Source organism: Rhyacophila brunnea, unplaced genomic scaffold (genome assembly GCF_057557595.1).
Source record: "Rhyacophila brunnea isolate RB1 unplaced genomic scaffold, BYU_Rbru_1.0 scaffold_12, whole genome shotgun sequence".
NCBI lineage: Eukaryota > Metazoa > Arthropoda > Insecta > Trichoptera > Rhyacophilidae > Rhyacophila > Rhyacophila brunnea.
In genome coordinates, this window is record NW_028232774.1 from 28203588 (window position 1) to 28219643 (window position 16056).

The window sequence follows — 16056 nt, forward strand, 5'->3', positions numbered from 1 at the left end:
ACATTAATTTATTTATTATGGAATGGACAAGTGAGTGTGTAAGTATATTATTATCTGCGACGCGGTATTTTCCAATTTTCATTTCTCTATATTACGCGACAAGCATAACATACTATGTGTGAAAATATTTTCTGTCTAAAAAGAATTTCCATTGTTGGGAGAGAATGTCAGCGCCTCGAAATATTGTTTTGTGAGTTTTGAATAGATACAAAATGTATAGTCGATTCGATAAATTCTGTTGAATTTACTACTCTTTCATAAATATTAATACACTGGAACTAGCGGCGCCGAAACTACAAAACGATGTATAAATGCATAGAAAAACATAAATATTGTGATGTTACTCTACGCTATACAATCTACTATAAACATGTATTCAATTTTGAATTCATCAATAATGCTTTATATACTAACATGTATATTGTATACATCATAATATTAAGTCAACACTGACGTAATGGATAGGATATTATACTCTAGTCTATGTATCGAAGGACTACTTCGTGTATTATAATTCGTGGGTCGGGATGTGAAGTCAGATAAGTCACAAATTGTCATTTTGAGATATAGCAAAAACAAAGTTCAAAAAATTCCCCACATTCCCCTAATTATAGTTATGTTTTTTTATGGATAACAAATCAAAGTACATGTAATTGGCTTTCAATTATATGTCCTAGAAGTACTCTAACTATTTTGTTTCATTAAAACTTAATTGGTTTTAAAAAAAGGGAATTGACTTAACTGGATTTGCACAAAAAATGATTGACTTACCTTACTACGTACAAAGTAATATTGTTATGTTTTCATGTTAATCCGACTAATATTAGCAATAAAACACACATTTTATACATAAATCTTATTGACTTATTTAACAAAATATTATATAAATTTAAAAGTAGCATTTTTATAACTTTTTTTTACTTTAATGTCATTTAAGTAGTGAAAAATCACACAAACCTGAATATTATAAAGGTTCATCGTTATCATTAAGCTTCAGTATGGATTTCTTCAATGGTATCAGGTTAAATATCACTGACTATCTCAGATGTCTCAAGTGACTCATAAAATTCTCTATAATACGGTGAAATGTATGGAAGTAAGTCTATCAAATCTTTCGTCTTGTCTCGTCTTATATATGAAATTTGTTAAAATGCAGTCGTCTCGTCGAGAGTTCTTTTAAATTTCACTATTCCCGGTTCGTTTTTGTTGAATTGAAGCCACTTAACATCTCTCCAAACAAACTTATTCCCATCTGTGTCTATTTTTCTGAGTGGCAATGGTCCTTTTAATCGATCCGAGTAGTTAAAAAATCTGCACGAGTCATTTCAGTGACTTTAAAAGGATTTTTCTTTGCAGCCTCACACATTGATTTGGCCCAATCATGAGGATGTTCGATCGTTCCACCAAATGTCTTTTTTTTCTTCTCAATTATGCGATGATCACTATCGCACTCCATATGTGTGTGGCCAGGGACTAAAAAATGTGATCAATTTTGTTTGAAGTCTCAGAATGTTTTACTGCTATCATGCACATTACAGCTACGTGGCTATTTTTGTTTTGACCCGCACATCTATCAGAATACATGATCACATGCTTAATATTATCATGTATCCCCTTGGTTAAGTATTTTAACAGACATGAAGCGATATCGTTAGCTTCTCTATTAGCAAGAGTCTCATGGCATACATAGCAATATCCCTAGTTATTATCACAATCATGCACTGTCAAATGTCGTTTGTAAAAGGCATGGGAACTTTGCTGCATGTCAAATGTTACAATTTGGCAAGAGGAATCTTGCAAGTACTCTTTATCACAACTTTTAGCTGAACATGCAAAGTCAGCTTCGTCATGATGCTCTTTCAAATCCTCACGATTTTTATTTATTTCTTCGTCGTTGGTGGAATTCTTAATTAAGTTAAGTTTATCGTATTTTTGGCAAGTATCCTTATTTGGCCGTTTGAATGTTAAGTTCATGCCATGGATTATTTCTGCGTATAAACGAATATTGATGGGATTAGAGCTAATAACTCTTCAAATATTGAGAATACATCACAATTATTGTCAAATGTGGCGGTAAGTATTTTCTGACAGTCCTTTCTCGAGCTATGAATCTTATACTGATGGAGTTGAGAGTATATGTGTCTTTGCTATTTGCATATCTTCTTCGCTATCTTTGTTTTTAGAGATATTTTTCCTCTTGCATCTTCTTGAATAAGTACCTATACCGGAAGTAGTCGCACTTTTTTTTCAAAACATATTCAAAAAAATGTGACTTTCACTTAATGTTTTTAGTGTACAACCTTTACAAATTGGTTTCCGTAACAGTTCAACAGTCAAGTAATATTGAACTGTTACTTGGCGAAAATGTTGTTTTCCTGGTTCGCTTTGTCTGATACGACTTTTTTCATAACTCTTCATTTTAAAATTCATAACTTCCATTATAGGTAGTTGTTGTGTAACTTTTTCCAGTTTTTCGTGCAACTTTTTTATCATTTCTGAAGGCTTTGTATCGTCCCTTAAGTTACATTTTTGGTGATTTTTACTTCTCAATCGAGAACGAGGGTAACAGGTTAAAACATCGTTGTGATGTGTAATCGTGGAAGCACTATTTGAGCATGAAGGGCGTGGTTCTTCAATGTTGGTAAATTAGACTATTAATTCTTGAATATTAAAATCAGGATCTTTTATGCTATCAATGAATCGCGAACATACAAGTTATTGGAGTATGTGGTTGAACCTAGAAGCAAGATTATTTGTTTAGATATTGTGTACGTGTTTTTAGATTTAAATAAATCAAATTCGATAAATTTGATATATTTTTATTATTTACAAATAATACACATACCTACTTATTTATATAAGTCATAATTTATTATAATATGATTCAAAATTTCTCAAAATATCTTAAAAAATACATTAGATTCACAAAAATCAACACTGAGTAGGTATGACGTTTGAAGGTAAGCCAACTATGAGTAGTAAGGTAAGTCACACAAAATGTTTGACTTATCTGACTACTCATGTGACTTAACTGTGTACACACCCCGTAAAATAAAAAATATGTTTTGACTGAAACTGCATCTCGCCAATGGTGAGACGTACGGCTTACCTGACTACACACAATGAAAGATAATTTTTTTTTTTAGTATAGTGGCATTCATATCTCATTTTTGCTATTTTGTGACTTACCTGACTACACATCCCGACCCACGAATTATTTCTAAATTATTCTAGGTATTCAAATTCGCAAAACTTTACCATAGTGCAAAGTGGCGAACTTTCTACTAAAAAAATCGAAATAATGGGCGCTTATCCCATAAAGATGTTTTTATTAGAGCATGGGTATTTAACCTTTTGACTTCGCTGGGCCATATTGAGTACAGAGGAATTCTTTTCAAATAAAAAAAACATGACTTTTCGCTTTTCCAGTCATTTTTTATACCCAGAATCCAACTAGAGACCTTTTAGGTCTTCTTTATACAACCACGAAATACAATAAGCCTTGCATCTATTCCAGAGTCCAGTGGGACTTTTTTCTTTGGAGGAGGCCTTCACCTGAATAGGGGTTCTTACATATACTTATATTATAAGTTACAAATACAAAAAAATATGTACTATACAAATGTTACATAACACTGTTTTAATATATAAACATTATTTTTCAGTATTATATACAAAATAAAAATCTTAATATATATATGTACAAAAATATAAAAAAATCATACATAGATATATATATATATACATAACATATATAATTATAGGTTATATATACATTAGATATAGTCAATTCACTGTCATTTACTTTTTATCTGTAAGAAATAAAAAGGCTTTTTTTATTTATTTATTTAATAACTTTATAAACATATTGGTTGATATAATGCAGTACGTATATTATTTGAAGAAATAATAATATTTCAATCCAACATAGAAAAATACTATGAAAAATACCGCAACATAGTAATTTAGACGTCAATTTAACTGGCAACTCTAAAAACGGATACGATAACTGATACAATACCCATCCTGTCACCGTTTCGGTTTCAGTCGGCCACAATAATTTTGCATTTACTCATCAGTTTAAGTGACAGCTCGACTGAAACGGAGACTGATCGGATAGCAAAACTGATCGTTTAAAAGTACCTGAAATTCATTTTGTGACATCTTGGTCAATGTTAAACAATTATATTGCATGTCATAGGTTCTCCATGGCTGCGACAGACCATAATATATAATTTTAATGAAATGCACACAAAATTACTCCGTTCCCAAAACATGTTATCTAAGAAAGGAAGAATATTATTTATCGATATTTCAAGTATTTTTTTTTAATAATTTAAATGTTGTTATCAAAAGAATATCGCTACTTCACTTCCATATAATTTTAACCTCTCTTTTATTTCTCTCTCCGCCAGGGCCTCATACGTCTCCGTGCTAACGATCGTGGCCTTCTCCACTGAGAGGTATCTGGCGATATGTCACCCTCTCCATCTCTACACCATGTCAGGCCTGCAGAGGCCGGTGAGGATTATAGCAGCCCTCTGGATCATATCGCTGCTATGTGCTGCACCATTCGCAATGCATACGACTATACATTACATGAACTATCCACCAAGTAAGTGAAATATTTAATATTTTTATCTATGTAGGTATATTATTGCAACACTCAACATTGAAAAACATATTTTGATACCTACTTTGAAATCTTACGTCGAATTGAATGATACATAATATACGTCAAATAAAATTGCCGTTATACGACCATCATAGTAAACTCTAATTTTAACATTCTAATGCTATTATTTTCAACGTGGGGCAATTTCTCCACAGCGGTAATATACGACTTTAGGGTTTGCTGGAAGGCCTAAGTTGTTTAACTGTATGAGTTATTGTGTATTATTTGATAAATTATTTGTTTAATTAAATAAAACACAATTTTATAGTACTTATTCCAACTTTTTAAAATTAATTATGGGCTGGTTTTGTCCTACTCAAAGAGACATTATCAACTAAATAATAATCCTAAAATAGGCATTTATCAAACAAAATCATAAAAGCGACCAAATAACCTACTAATACATCGCAACAAACGTTCATAATAAATAATAACGATTAAAAGTCTTTCAGCTCTAAAGACGCGCTAGGCGCGTAACGATTAGGTGGCCATTAGATATAATTACCATGCTATTTAAATGTGGTAATTAATTAGTAATATTTTAGTAATATTAGTAATATTCTCTTTTACTTAGGGTCCATGTTTCACACGCATATGTCATCACGGGAAGCACACACTGGTTAAACACTTTGCGCTTTAGGCACAGTGGAAGGTCACTTTTGAAGATATTATTCAGGCGGCCAAAAGCACTCCAGTCTAGCTTTACTCTGCGAACAATTTCATCAAATATACATCCATCTATAGACACTTGTTGTCCCAGATAGATGTAGCTTTTCACCTGTTCGAGCTGAGTGCCATTGATGAGGATCTCTTTTTGGCCTGCAAAGCAGTTGAACATGACTTTCGTCTTTGTTACATTTATTTTCAAACCTACTTTGTTGCTTACTTCACCGAGTTCCTGCATTCTGCTTTGGAGGTCTTCTGAGTCTTGCTAGAAAATTACTATGTCATCGGCAAAGCGCAGATGACTCAGGTATTCTCCATTTATGGGGATCCCTTTGTCATTCCAGTCAAGTTGCCTGAATAAGTCTTCAAGGGTAGCTGTAAATAGTTTAGGTGAGATTGTACCACCTTGTCGGACTCCTTTGCTGATAGGAAATCTGCGCGATAGTTTATGAAGATTTACAGATGCTGTTGCGCTACTGTATATATTATTGATCCAGAAACTTAGAGTAGCACAACGTGGTATGGAGAGGTGCATGCTGGGCATAACGCGAAAGGACAAAAAGAGGAATGAGTGGATAAGGAAGCAGACAAGGGTTTGCGATGTAATAGAGTTTATTAAAAGCCTTAAATGGAGATGGGCTGGACACATAGCTCGAAGAGTATCCAAGAAGTACAAAACCAATCCAATCCAGTGGTATCCAAGAAGTACAAAACGTCCACAAGGTAGACCTAGAGGCCGCTGGATCTATGAAATGATAAAGTTCTGCGGAAGTACGTGGCAACGCAATGCACAGGACCGAGAGAAGTGGAAGCAACTTGAAGAGGCGTTCATCCAGCAGTGAATAGATTCAGGCTGATGATGATGATGATGATTAGTAATATTAGTAATATTAATAATTCTTAATACGTGTAACATTCAACAAATAATTAATCAATTAATACAATGCAGTTCTACCATGAATTGACAGTTAACACTATAAACAAAGTTATTGTATATGTTTTGAAGTCATGCATGAAGTTTTATAATATGTTTTATACATGACTTAATTATTAAAGTAAAAAAAAATGCAAAAGATTTTTTCGCAGTTGTTATAATGCCTATCCCACAATGACTACGTGTCCGTTTATAACGTTAAAATGTCTGTAAAATTCACATGTAGTTTTAATATGTGTTTAGACTAATACAACCTACACTTCTTTGACACCTATATTATGATTGTCTTTGGATCGAACATGTAATAAGACCAATAAATTCCAACCAGCCCAAAACATCATTAATTTACAATTATTCCATATCTATGCTCGATATTTATGGCAACCCTAAATATATCGTAATATACCAATTCGATATCATTCATCTAACGATCTCACGCTTTAACCTAGTGTTTTCGTACAAATTACCGGTTATTGTTTTTGTTGTATTTTCTAAGTACTTATTATTATATTACATAACATCTAGTTAGGGGTTGAGACGATATCTATTCAAGGCTGGTCGGTTAAGCATTCATCGGCTGAACTACAACCCCTTTATAATAAATCATTGCGTAAAATGATACTGCTTGAAACTGAATGCCACCGTTTGCGAAATATCCCAGTAATTATAATAGCCAAGGCTTGATGAGAAGATTGAAATTGTTGTTCATTTGATATTTTTTATTGATCATAAATAAATCAAATACTCAAAAATAACTATAATTATTATAAGTTCAGAATAGCATATTGACTGAGGAAACCTACATATACCTTGGTCGACAAACAGGACAATTAATATCTGCGTAGGTACTAGAGGACATTATTAACATTAAAAACCGGTTCTCCAAAATATATTATGATGTTCAAAGAGTTCTTTAGTTCTTTGGCAATCTAGTTAGAAGAGAAAACGTTAATTTGAAAAAGTTTATACTCAGTGAAACCATCAATAGGTTTTACCAATTTGAAACTTTTAGCTTTGATCTGTTTGAAACTGTGCAGAGGATATTAATCACGTTTGACAGTATGAAAAGTTAGTGCTAAATCAAAATCCTGGTTGAAACATTCAGATCAGTCGATTCCATATTATTTTGGTTGGATTTAGATGCGTGCCCTTCTATCCGGATTTTAGCACTCTTCCGCTACTATCCAATCACATCAATGATTGGTTATTTGTTTTAAAAAAATGTGGACATAGAAAATCATAATTCAGGACGTTCACAACGTGGAACAAATCTGTTTCCAATAAAATAAGTGAAACAATATTACTCACTATTTATCAATTATTATAGAATATAATTATTATTATCCTCACAGTAGAGAAAAAATATATAAACAGTGTTATACAATAAAATAAATTTTCAAAAATAAAATACACAGTACATAACTGACAATATATATGTCTTTGGGGAGTGCATTGATTAGTCTTGCACCCCTCGCTAATGGTGCCTGGTAAGCTTGACACGAGGAAACATTTCTGATCCAGAATATGTCATGGCTACGACTACGTAGGTAATTGCCAGTGAAAATAAATTAAAATTCTTTAGAATGTCAGTATTGGAAACCATTCCTCGTGATAGTGGAGAATACTGTCTCAAGACCGATGAGAGTCAAGAGAGTGAAAAGCGAGCATGCCTTGTAACCTCACCTCACCATTACATCGCTGCTATTTGTCTGGTATATAATGATTCTTATTCTTAGTTACTCGTGATGAATTGTTGCATGTGCGTTATAATATATAATATGTATCGAGGTAATAGTCGAGAAGGGCAGATATTTCGAAATCCCAGTTAGACGCTTTGACTGTATTATTAGCATAATATATATAATATAATATAGTAGATGCATATTGATTAATATTCAGTTTAGTTCTTCGAATCATAACTTGCGTAATGTTTATTCATTGCAATGAGCTTTCGAGTTGCATACTAGAATTGAAAGCTAAGCTAAAGCCATGCACGTGTTATTAATAGTAGCCGATATCTATTTGCTGACAAAGGAAGAATCAATATTGATCAGTTGACGTCGCCATTACAGTGTGTGTAGTAGTGGCGAAGGGTGGAGGAAAGCTGTTAAGATTCGTCATAAATAGTTCACACTAAACTTTTTCAATTATACGTACTTAGTTTTCATTGAAATAATACTACAATTTACTGATGGTGTTGGTAAGTCTTTAAAATTCAATTAAAGTCTGCGAAACTCAAACCATAATAGATAATAGTCAAAAAATACTCGTATATCTATAAAATATTTAAAATAATGCAATTAAATCATACACAACTTTGGATATTTAATAGTTATATTTTTTATCTATTATAATTTGGTTTAGGCAGGGTTTAATGAATTTAAAACATGGACGAAGAAAACAAATAAGTATAAATAAAAAAGTCTGCATAATTTTGTCGTATCGCCTAAAGTATATCAAAACTATTATGGTTTATTTTACGTGGGGTTTAATTGATTTATAAAAACTAACCAACACCATCTGCAAATTGTAGTCATAGTTCAATAAAAACCAATACGTATGACTAACAACTTTAATGTGTATCATTTATAGCGGATCTTAACATCCTACCTCCAACCTGATACTGGTGTGTAAGTATATCATGTTATTTACTTTTAAAAAGTAATCAGTGGTGTGTATGAACTTTACATCTAAAAACCTGCAGTAATATTATATTTTTTATCTTTTACTATTCGTTATGAATACATGTCATCAAACTTAAGGTAACTTTAAATTGGTATTCAGTACCTTAATAATATGTATATCGATAAAGTAATCAAACCGGATGGCAATTATATAAAATTTTAATTTTTGCACAATTTTTATGGGCTTCTTAATGCAATATGTCAAGTTTGACTTCAAATTAACATAACATACATATCTACATACAATCAAGCGATATTCTACATTGAACCTATAGCTATAATCACTTGAGAGATGCTTACCTATAAATTGATACGACCTATTAAACTCATAAAATCTAAAATCCCTAATTATAAAGACCGTTTGTATCGTTTGCATCACACTGTCCCGTCTTTTTATCGCAATATGAAAAACAAACATTTTTTTTTATATTAATAACCATGCACTTGCTTTTTCGCACAAGGTGGTTGGGTGGGTTAATTGCATTGATATGGGGCTAATAAGGTTCCTCCATTTATATCTTTAATTTTCTTAATGGCCAGGATTTAATATTTTGTGTAGTGTTCTTGTGTTGTTCTATTGCTTAGTAATTCGTGAGGCTTTTGGAAGTCAATTTCATGATTATGCTGTCTGCTGAGAGTCTATTGCTCCCTTTCTAGTATAGAGCAGTCGTTGATGACATGCCACACAGTTTGAGATGTGTTGCCGTCATATGGACAACAGTCATCATCCCTCAATTTAAATCTTTTCAGATAAGCTCGCACCGCTCCGTGGCTTGTTAGTATCTGTGTGAGTTCGTGTGATATTTTTAAGTTCCTGGCAAAAGTGATGGCAGAGTTTATATTTGGAATAAATTTCTGCGTTATTGATAATGTGGCGGATGTTGTGTATCTGTGGTTCCATAGCTCTATTGTGTCTTCGTTTAGTTTTTGTTTCGCGTAACTTAGAGGGAAGTGTGTTTAAGTTAAAGGTCTTTTATCTGTTGTGGCTTGTTTGTTGTTAAAACAAACAAACAAACATATTGCCTCTATCACCGCGGTAAGTAGTAGTGGTAAACGTAAATATTTGTATTTTTTTTTCTTCACTTGAACCCGATGACTTATACTCCTCCCCTCTATGTGTGTGTCAGAAGTTGTCGATTAAATGCAATTATAATCAGAAATAGTTTCAGATTGCATTTTAAAATCATTATTATTTTATTGCACTATTTAAAAACAGAAAAATGTTGTACGTATGTATAACGTAATATCATATGCATCAATACAATAATTTCAAACTGATTTTAATGCGCATCCATTTTATGGACGAAATGATTGGTTGGGCATTACGCATAATAAATAATCAGAATATTTGAATTACCCTATCTCTACCTATCATGTATATATTATAACCGTGTCAAATGACCAAATGAATCCGGCAGAGAGATGAATATTTTTTTAATTAATTATTTATTGCCCGATTGTTCTGGTCATTATGCATATTACCCATGTCATTATTTATAATGCTCAAATAATCACATGATGCATAATAATATACTTGTAAAATGGGTAGATTTTGGGCATGACTAGATTTATCTGTTGAATATATTACAGATATTTAGACTGAAATAAAACGATATACAGGTTTTGATAACAAATTAAGACCCCTAATCTATTAAGACGATACTTTAGTGAAGCGGCAAATACTTTTCAACTATAGGCGCGACAACATTTTGGACTCGCTGGCAGTCTTAGAGCAAACGTTGAGGTGTCAATACGTCATTTTGTTTCGTGATGGCGACGAGGGTATTAATTCTTAAATCATGTAAAGATGACTATAAACGTTACCCATTTACTTTAAAAAGAAAACATGTCAATGAATATATTATTATTGTTACTAATAGAACATGGTGTGTAAAACTCCCACCTCCGCTCCCGTTATGTACCTATATGCAGCCACGTCATACGCGGCCGGCTAACATAACCCTTACGTGTGCCAGATCAAAGAATTTAAGCCCTCATTTTGTCCCGAGCAGAGCCGCACGGGACTGATAATGCAACCGTGCACCAAAGTGCGAATGCATGATGTTAATTTATATGGCAACTATCAGAGTAACTTTAATTTGAAGAGTCGCAAGGGGAGTCGATCTAGTGCCCCGCCCCCCGTACGCTCTGGCGAATTTAGTAAAGGCCGCAAAATTGGCCTCGGTTGCCACCATGTCCGCGTGTCCTATTGGGCCCGAATGGGGTCGGACCCGGGCAAACAACTCCGCTCGTTCGGGGCCCATAAGTGGACAGTCCCACAGGACGTACTGTGCGTCCTGCTGGTCGTGTCCACATGAGCAACCCGACCCATGTCTTGCCAAACCAAACCCCTGCAGTTTGGCCGCAAAGTTTCCATGGCCAGTCATAAATTGACTAGTCCAGTAGGTCTGCACCAGTCTCCTCGTCATGACGTGTCTCACTGAGACATCTGGAAAGTATAGAAAAGTCTGGCGGCCCTTAGGGGAGGCCACACATCTCGCCTGCCATGCCGCATATGCGGTCTTGTAGGCCAGCTCAGATAGTCTTTCTGTAGCTCACGCCCTCCACTCTCGATGGCGGTGTCAGAGGGATACGGGCGAGAGTTGTATTGATCCTCCCCACGTTACTAATATAACGATAAACAGAACATTAAATTGACGCATGTTGGCTTTATATGACAAATTATATTTCGGTCGGCATGCGTCTTTGCACCCGCGACCCGCAATCCGTGCATCGCCTAGCCACGATCTTTTTAGACCTTGTCTCAACTGAGCTATAGCCTTAATACCTCAATTCATCACCGAAAATCCCAAAAAGACGGAGCCATGGTGAATGATATACTTAGGTAACGAACGTTTGAATAAAATCAGCAGAAAATACTGTTTCTTTACTCACCGTCATCCACAGCCTTGAAAAGAATCTTCCAGAAGAAATCGGGCGGCGTAGATGTTTGTTTACCTAACTGTTAAATTTTGAGTAATTTCCACCTTGAACAAAATAAACATTTAAATATTGCATGCAATTGGTCTTTACTTCCTTTACGAAATAAAAATAATTCTATATTAAGTGTCTGTCGGATGTTTTTTCGCACAGTTAGGCGTACCCAATGTTGATTGAAAATCATGCCGATTCTTCGTATAAGTGAAGTAAATAAAAAAAAATGGCGTAAAATAACCTTTTAACCTATTACCTACAACAAAATTACCGTATTATATGTTTATACAATGGTATGTGTGGACATATTTGATATACTTGGGTTTAAATATATATATATATTTTTTAAATATTGTGATAACCTTTCCCAACTCTATAATAATTTACTTAGCTACCAACTTAAATATTGTCATAATTAAAATAATTTTAGTGGATTCTATTTTTAAAAATATATTATATTGTTTCTGGATTGAAAAAACAATTGATTACGAAACAGTTAGCTGGATAAAAATGAAATGTCACGGCTATATCATGGATAATATACATACAGGAAATATTACTATAAACGGAAAAATTACAATCAATGATTATTGCAAATGAGGTTCCAGCGTACGCCAGAGCCGAAGAAAATCAAGTGGTGGAAAAGTTGTCAAAAGAACTCATGCAGGGAAAGAGAGGTGGAAAAAAGAAGACGGGTAAAAAAGGAAAGGACCCGCGATAAAGAAACCCAAACGTAAAGCGAAGAAGGAAAAATAGTATTTTTCAAATATCAAGGTAACCAAATTGTGTAAATCAAATTCTAATGTATATCCTGTAAATAATGAGGTTTTATCTTGATTTACTATTCAAAGAAAAATTAAATAATAACAAGCCATGAATTTTCTCATTTGTTAATATTATTATTGTGACGTAACAGTCGACATCTTTTGTTTTTGAATGCCAAGTTGATTTGTTTTACAGCTACGGGATCCTCAAACCTACGCAATTTTTAATTTTTGCGTAGAAGACCCCGAATTAGTAAAACATTTTATTCTGCAGTGCTTGCTAACAATGGCCACGATGCAGTTTGGAAACTAACAACGTCTGTAATAGTCACTCGCTACCATTTTTAACGTCCTCTTGAGATGGATGTTGCATTCGTTGATGTTTTGTAAAAAGGGCGAATAAACCAAAATTATATTTCACAGGAGAATTTTTTTCTCTCTAAACTAATGAAAAATTGTATTTCGTTTATTTTTACTTGATTGTAATATGTTAATATTATTGTTATATAGAGTTCTTTTTTACTGTTTTTTAGTTAGGTATATCATTTTAAATACCAATGTCATTTTCATTATTGTCTTTGATGTAAGATTTATGTAAAATTAGAGGCAGTGAAGCACCTTTCAAGTTGATTTATGTAATTAGCTTGTGCGATTAGTAACAGTACACATTAGGTAATTGTAGACAGCTGTCAAATTAATAATGTGGCTAGTAGGTTGCTAGTAGCAACCAATTTAAACGTAGCAATGCAGTAGGTTACGTATATTGTGTATTTCTGTAAGTAATTGTTTTGATTAACGTAGGTTATAAAAAATCGAAAGAGATAACGATTTTAATATCAGTTCATTTTCATTTTAATATAGTTGTTTAAAAACATAGTGAATACTCATAAAAATAAACTTATTATGTTAATAGTGCCCAGGAAATTAGGATTAAAAAATTCTGCGCAGTATCAAAACCAGGGCTCGAAATGGTTACCGGAGCACACATGAGCGCCGTTCCGGTTCGTGAAATCTGTAAAGTTATCGCTCTGTCTCGTGGATAAAATAATTTGACCGTCTGAGCTAGATATGGGATATAACAAAAAATCTAGCACACTTGTGTTTATAAATTTGATAACCATGTTAATATCCTCAGAAAATTTTCGAGCGCTCCGGTTCGTAAACTTTTCCATTTCGAACGCTCATCAAAACCAGAAAACTACTGTACTTTGGTCATATTTTGACAGTTCACAATTATCCAGAAAAAGATCAACGAACAATGTAGCAGAATAAAATACCGCATTTGGGGCCATAAGAACCACCGTAGCTAGTAACTCAGTGTAGCAGACAAGATCGCCTTGATAGTAACTAGGGGATGACACAAAAAAAATATGATTCGATTATTTAATAAAAGATATCTTCAATTAAAAAAAAAAAAAGATAAAAAGAACTTTTTATATACTTACAACGTTTTTAAATTTTCTGTTGAATCATATAAACTTGACTTGACTAGCTTAAACGATCAAAAAAATTGTATTTGATAGAAATAATACTGAAATGTCATTTTGACATTTCATATTGATTTCCATAGTAACGCAGGTATATATTAATAATTTAGTTGCTAGGACCCCAGACCCCTAGCAACCAATAATAGTGGATTGGAATACGGATTTCTTCCGAAATAACTTTTCATACAAAACAGAATTAACTGAAAATAAATTAAATTCTACTTAAGGATGACTAAAAGTATTAAAAAAATGCATTGGCATCGTGTTCTGATATATTATAAAAGTTTCAAATGTCTAACTAGTTGGGAAGTTAGTTAAAAATTGATTGCAAGATTTGTACTGGATAAACAACCACCGCACAAATAAGAATACGACCTAATAAAAACGTTGTAAAATGATTAAATCGAGACAGTCTAATGTAATAAATAACCCATCCACTTACAATAGTGGGAAATAGTGAAGTTTACTGTGTGCAACCAATGTGTTATATATAAATATGTAGTAAAAAAAAAACACTGTGCAGTTGAGTTGATTTTTTATGTTATAAGTTTTATCTGCATATTTCAAAATGTTACTGTGGTTTTGACTGAAGTTTGTTTTTACAGTATCAAACTCTACTCTACTTGAACAATAAAAAGACCACAATTTTATTTAGTATCAATATATAGGTACACATGGGAAGTTATCACGGGTTTTCAAAGTTTTTAGTATGTATGAAAGTTTAAACTTTTAACCTGTGCTGGATATTGCTGACACGTTGAAAAGTTGTTTACTGGTGGTTCGAAAAATTTCACATTAATTTCATCGTAGAACTTTTATAAATTTTCTGTCTAATACAGGAAATGTATTGTACTTAGAACAACATTTCTACCCATTTTTACTATTTGGGTCAATGTTGGATTGCGCATAATGCGAAAAGAAAATAACTAGATTAGTGGTCCGCAACCTTTTCTCAAACACGGCACACGGAAACTCATCACAGAATTCCGCGGCTCGCCTACATTTATAAAATAGTGGGTATCTAAACGATGTATGAGCAGAAATAATGGCTGTTTTACATAGGTGCAATTGTTAAAAATCATTACAAAATATTAATAATAATATTTTAGTGATTATTTCAGGAAAACAAAAAACAATATTACTTACCTATTTTGACAACTATATCTAATATTTTGATGCCATTATTAAGGACACAATATTTTTTAACTGAACAGATTTTTTTAATTTTATTTATTTCAAAATTCCTGCGCTTTCAGGACAATATTTGTAAAAAAAACTCAGCGATTTGCGCGTCGCGGGGGGGGGGGGGAACTCCTACCCCCCTGGGCCCTTCAGATGATGGTTACTTAAATCCTGACGGCTAAAATTATTAAACATAGAACATGCTTTGCCCACTGATTCTCTGAATGCTGATTTTTCAAATTCGCGGGCCGCGGGCGGGCTGCGCGTCTATAGAGTTATTCTACGTCTATTTTTCGTAACGATTTTGCGTCGGAGATCATGAGTAAAACATGTTCCATGTTAAAACCAATATAATATGTGTTATCGGTCGCCCGGTTGACGGGACTGGCCGCGAGACTGTCTACCTGAAGGAGAATTTTTTATAATATAATCTGTCCATAACATAAATTCATTATTAATTTAATTTAATAAACGCAATTTTTTATAGTATTTCACTTTTATTTAATATATGAACCGGTATCGTCCGCCTCAGAAGGACATTTTCATCTTAGTGGCTTAAACCGGTCCAAAGTGAAATAAGTACGATAAAAAATTGCGTTTAATTAAAATAAATTAATAATATAATGCATTTCTACCATGAATTGACAGTTAACACATTCGAAGAAAAACTCGTAAACTCATGTTTTAAAATTTGTCAAAAATTGTTTGCTACCTGGCGGTGGGCCCCACT

The 16056-nt window shown here is 33.2% G+C and overlaps 1 protein-coding gene across 2 annotated transcripts in view; it reads left to right on the top strand.

Moving 5' to 3' along the window:
* The window catches only part of CapaR (Capability receptor), a 413965-nt gene that overhangs the window by 292174 nt on the left and 105735 nt on the right, over window positions 1-16056 (top strand). For both annotated transcript variants that reach the window (XM_085961129.1, XM_085961130.1), the window contains exon 4: window positions 4416-4615. In XM_085961129.1, the coding sequence (XP_085817255.1) occupies window positions 4416-4615 (200 nt within the window). The remainder of the gene's footprint in view (window positions 1-4415; window positions 4616-16056) is intronic.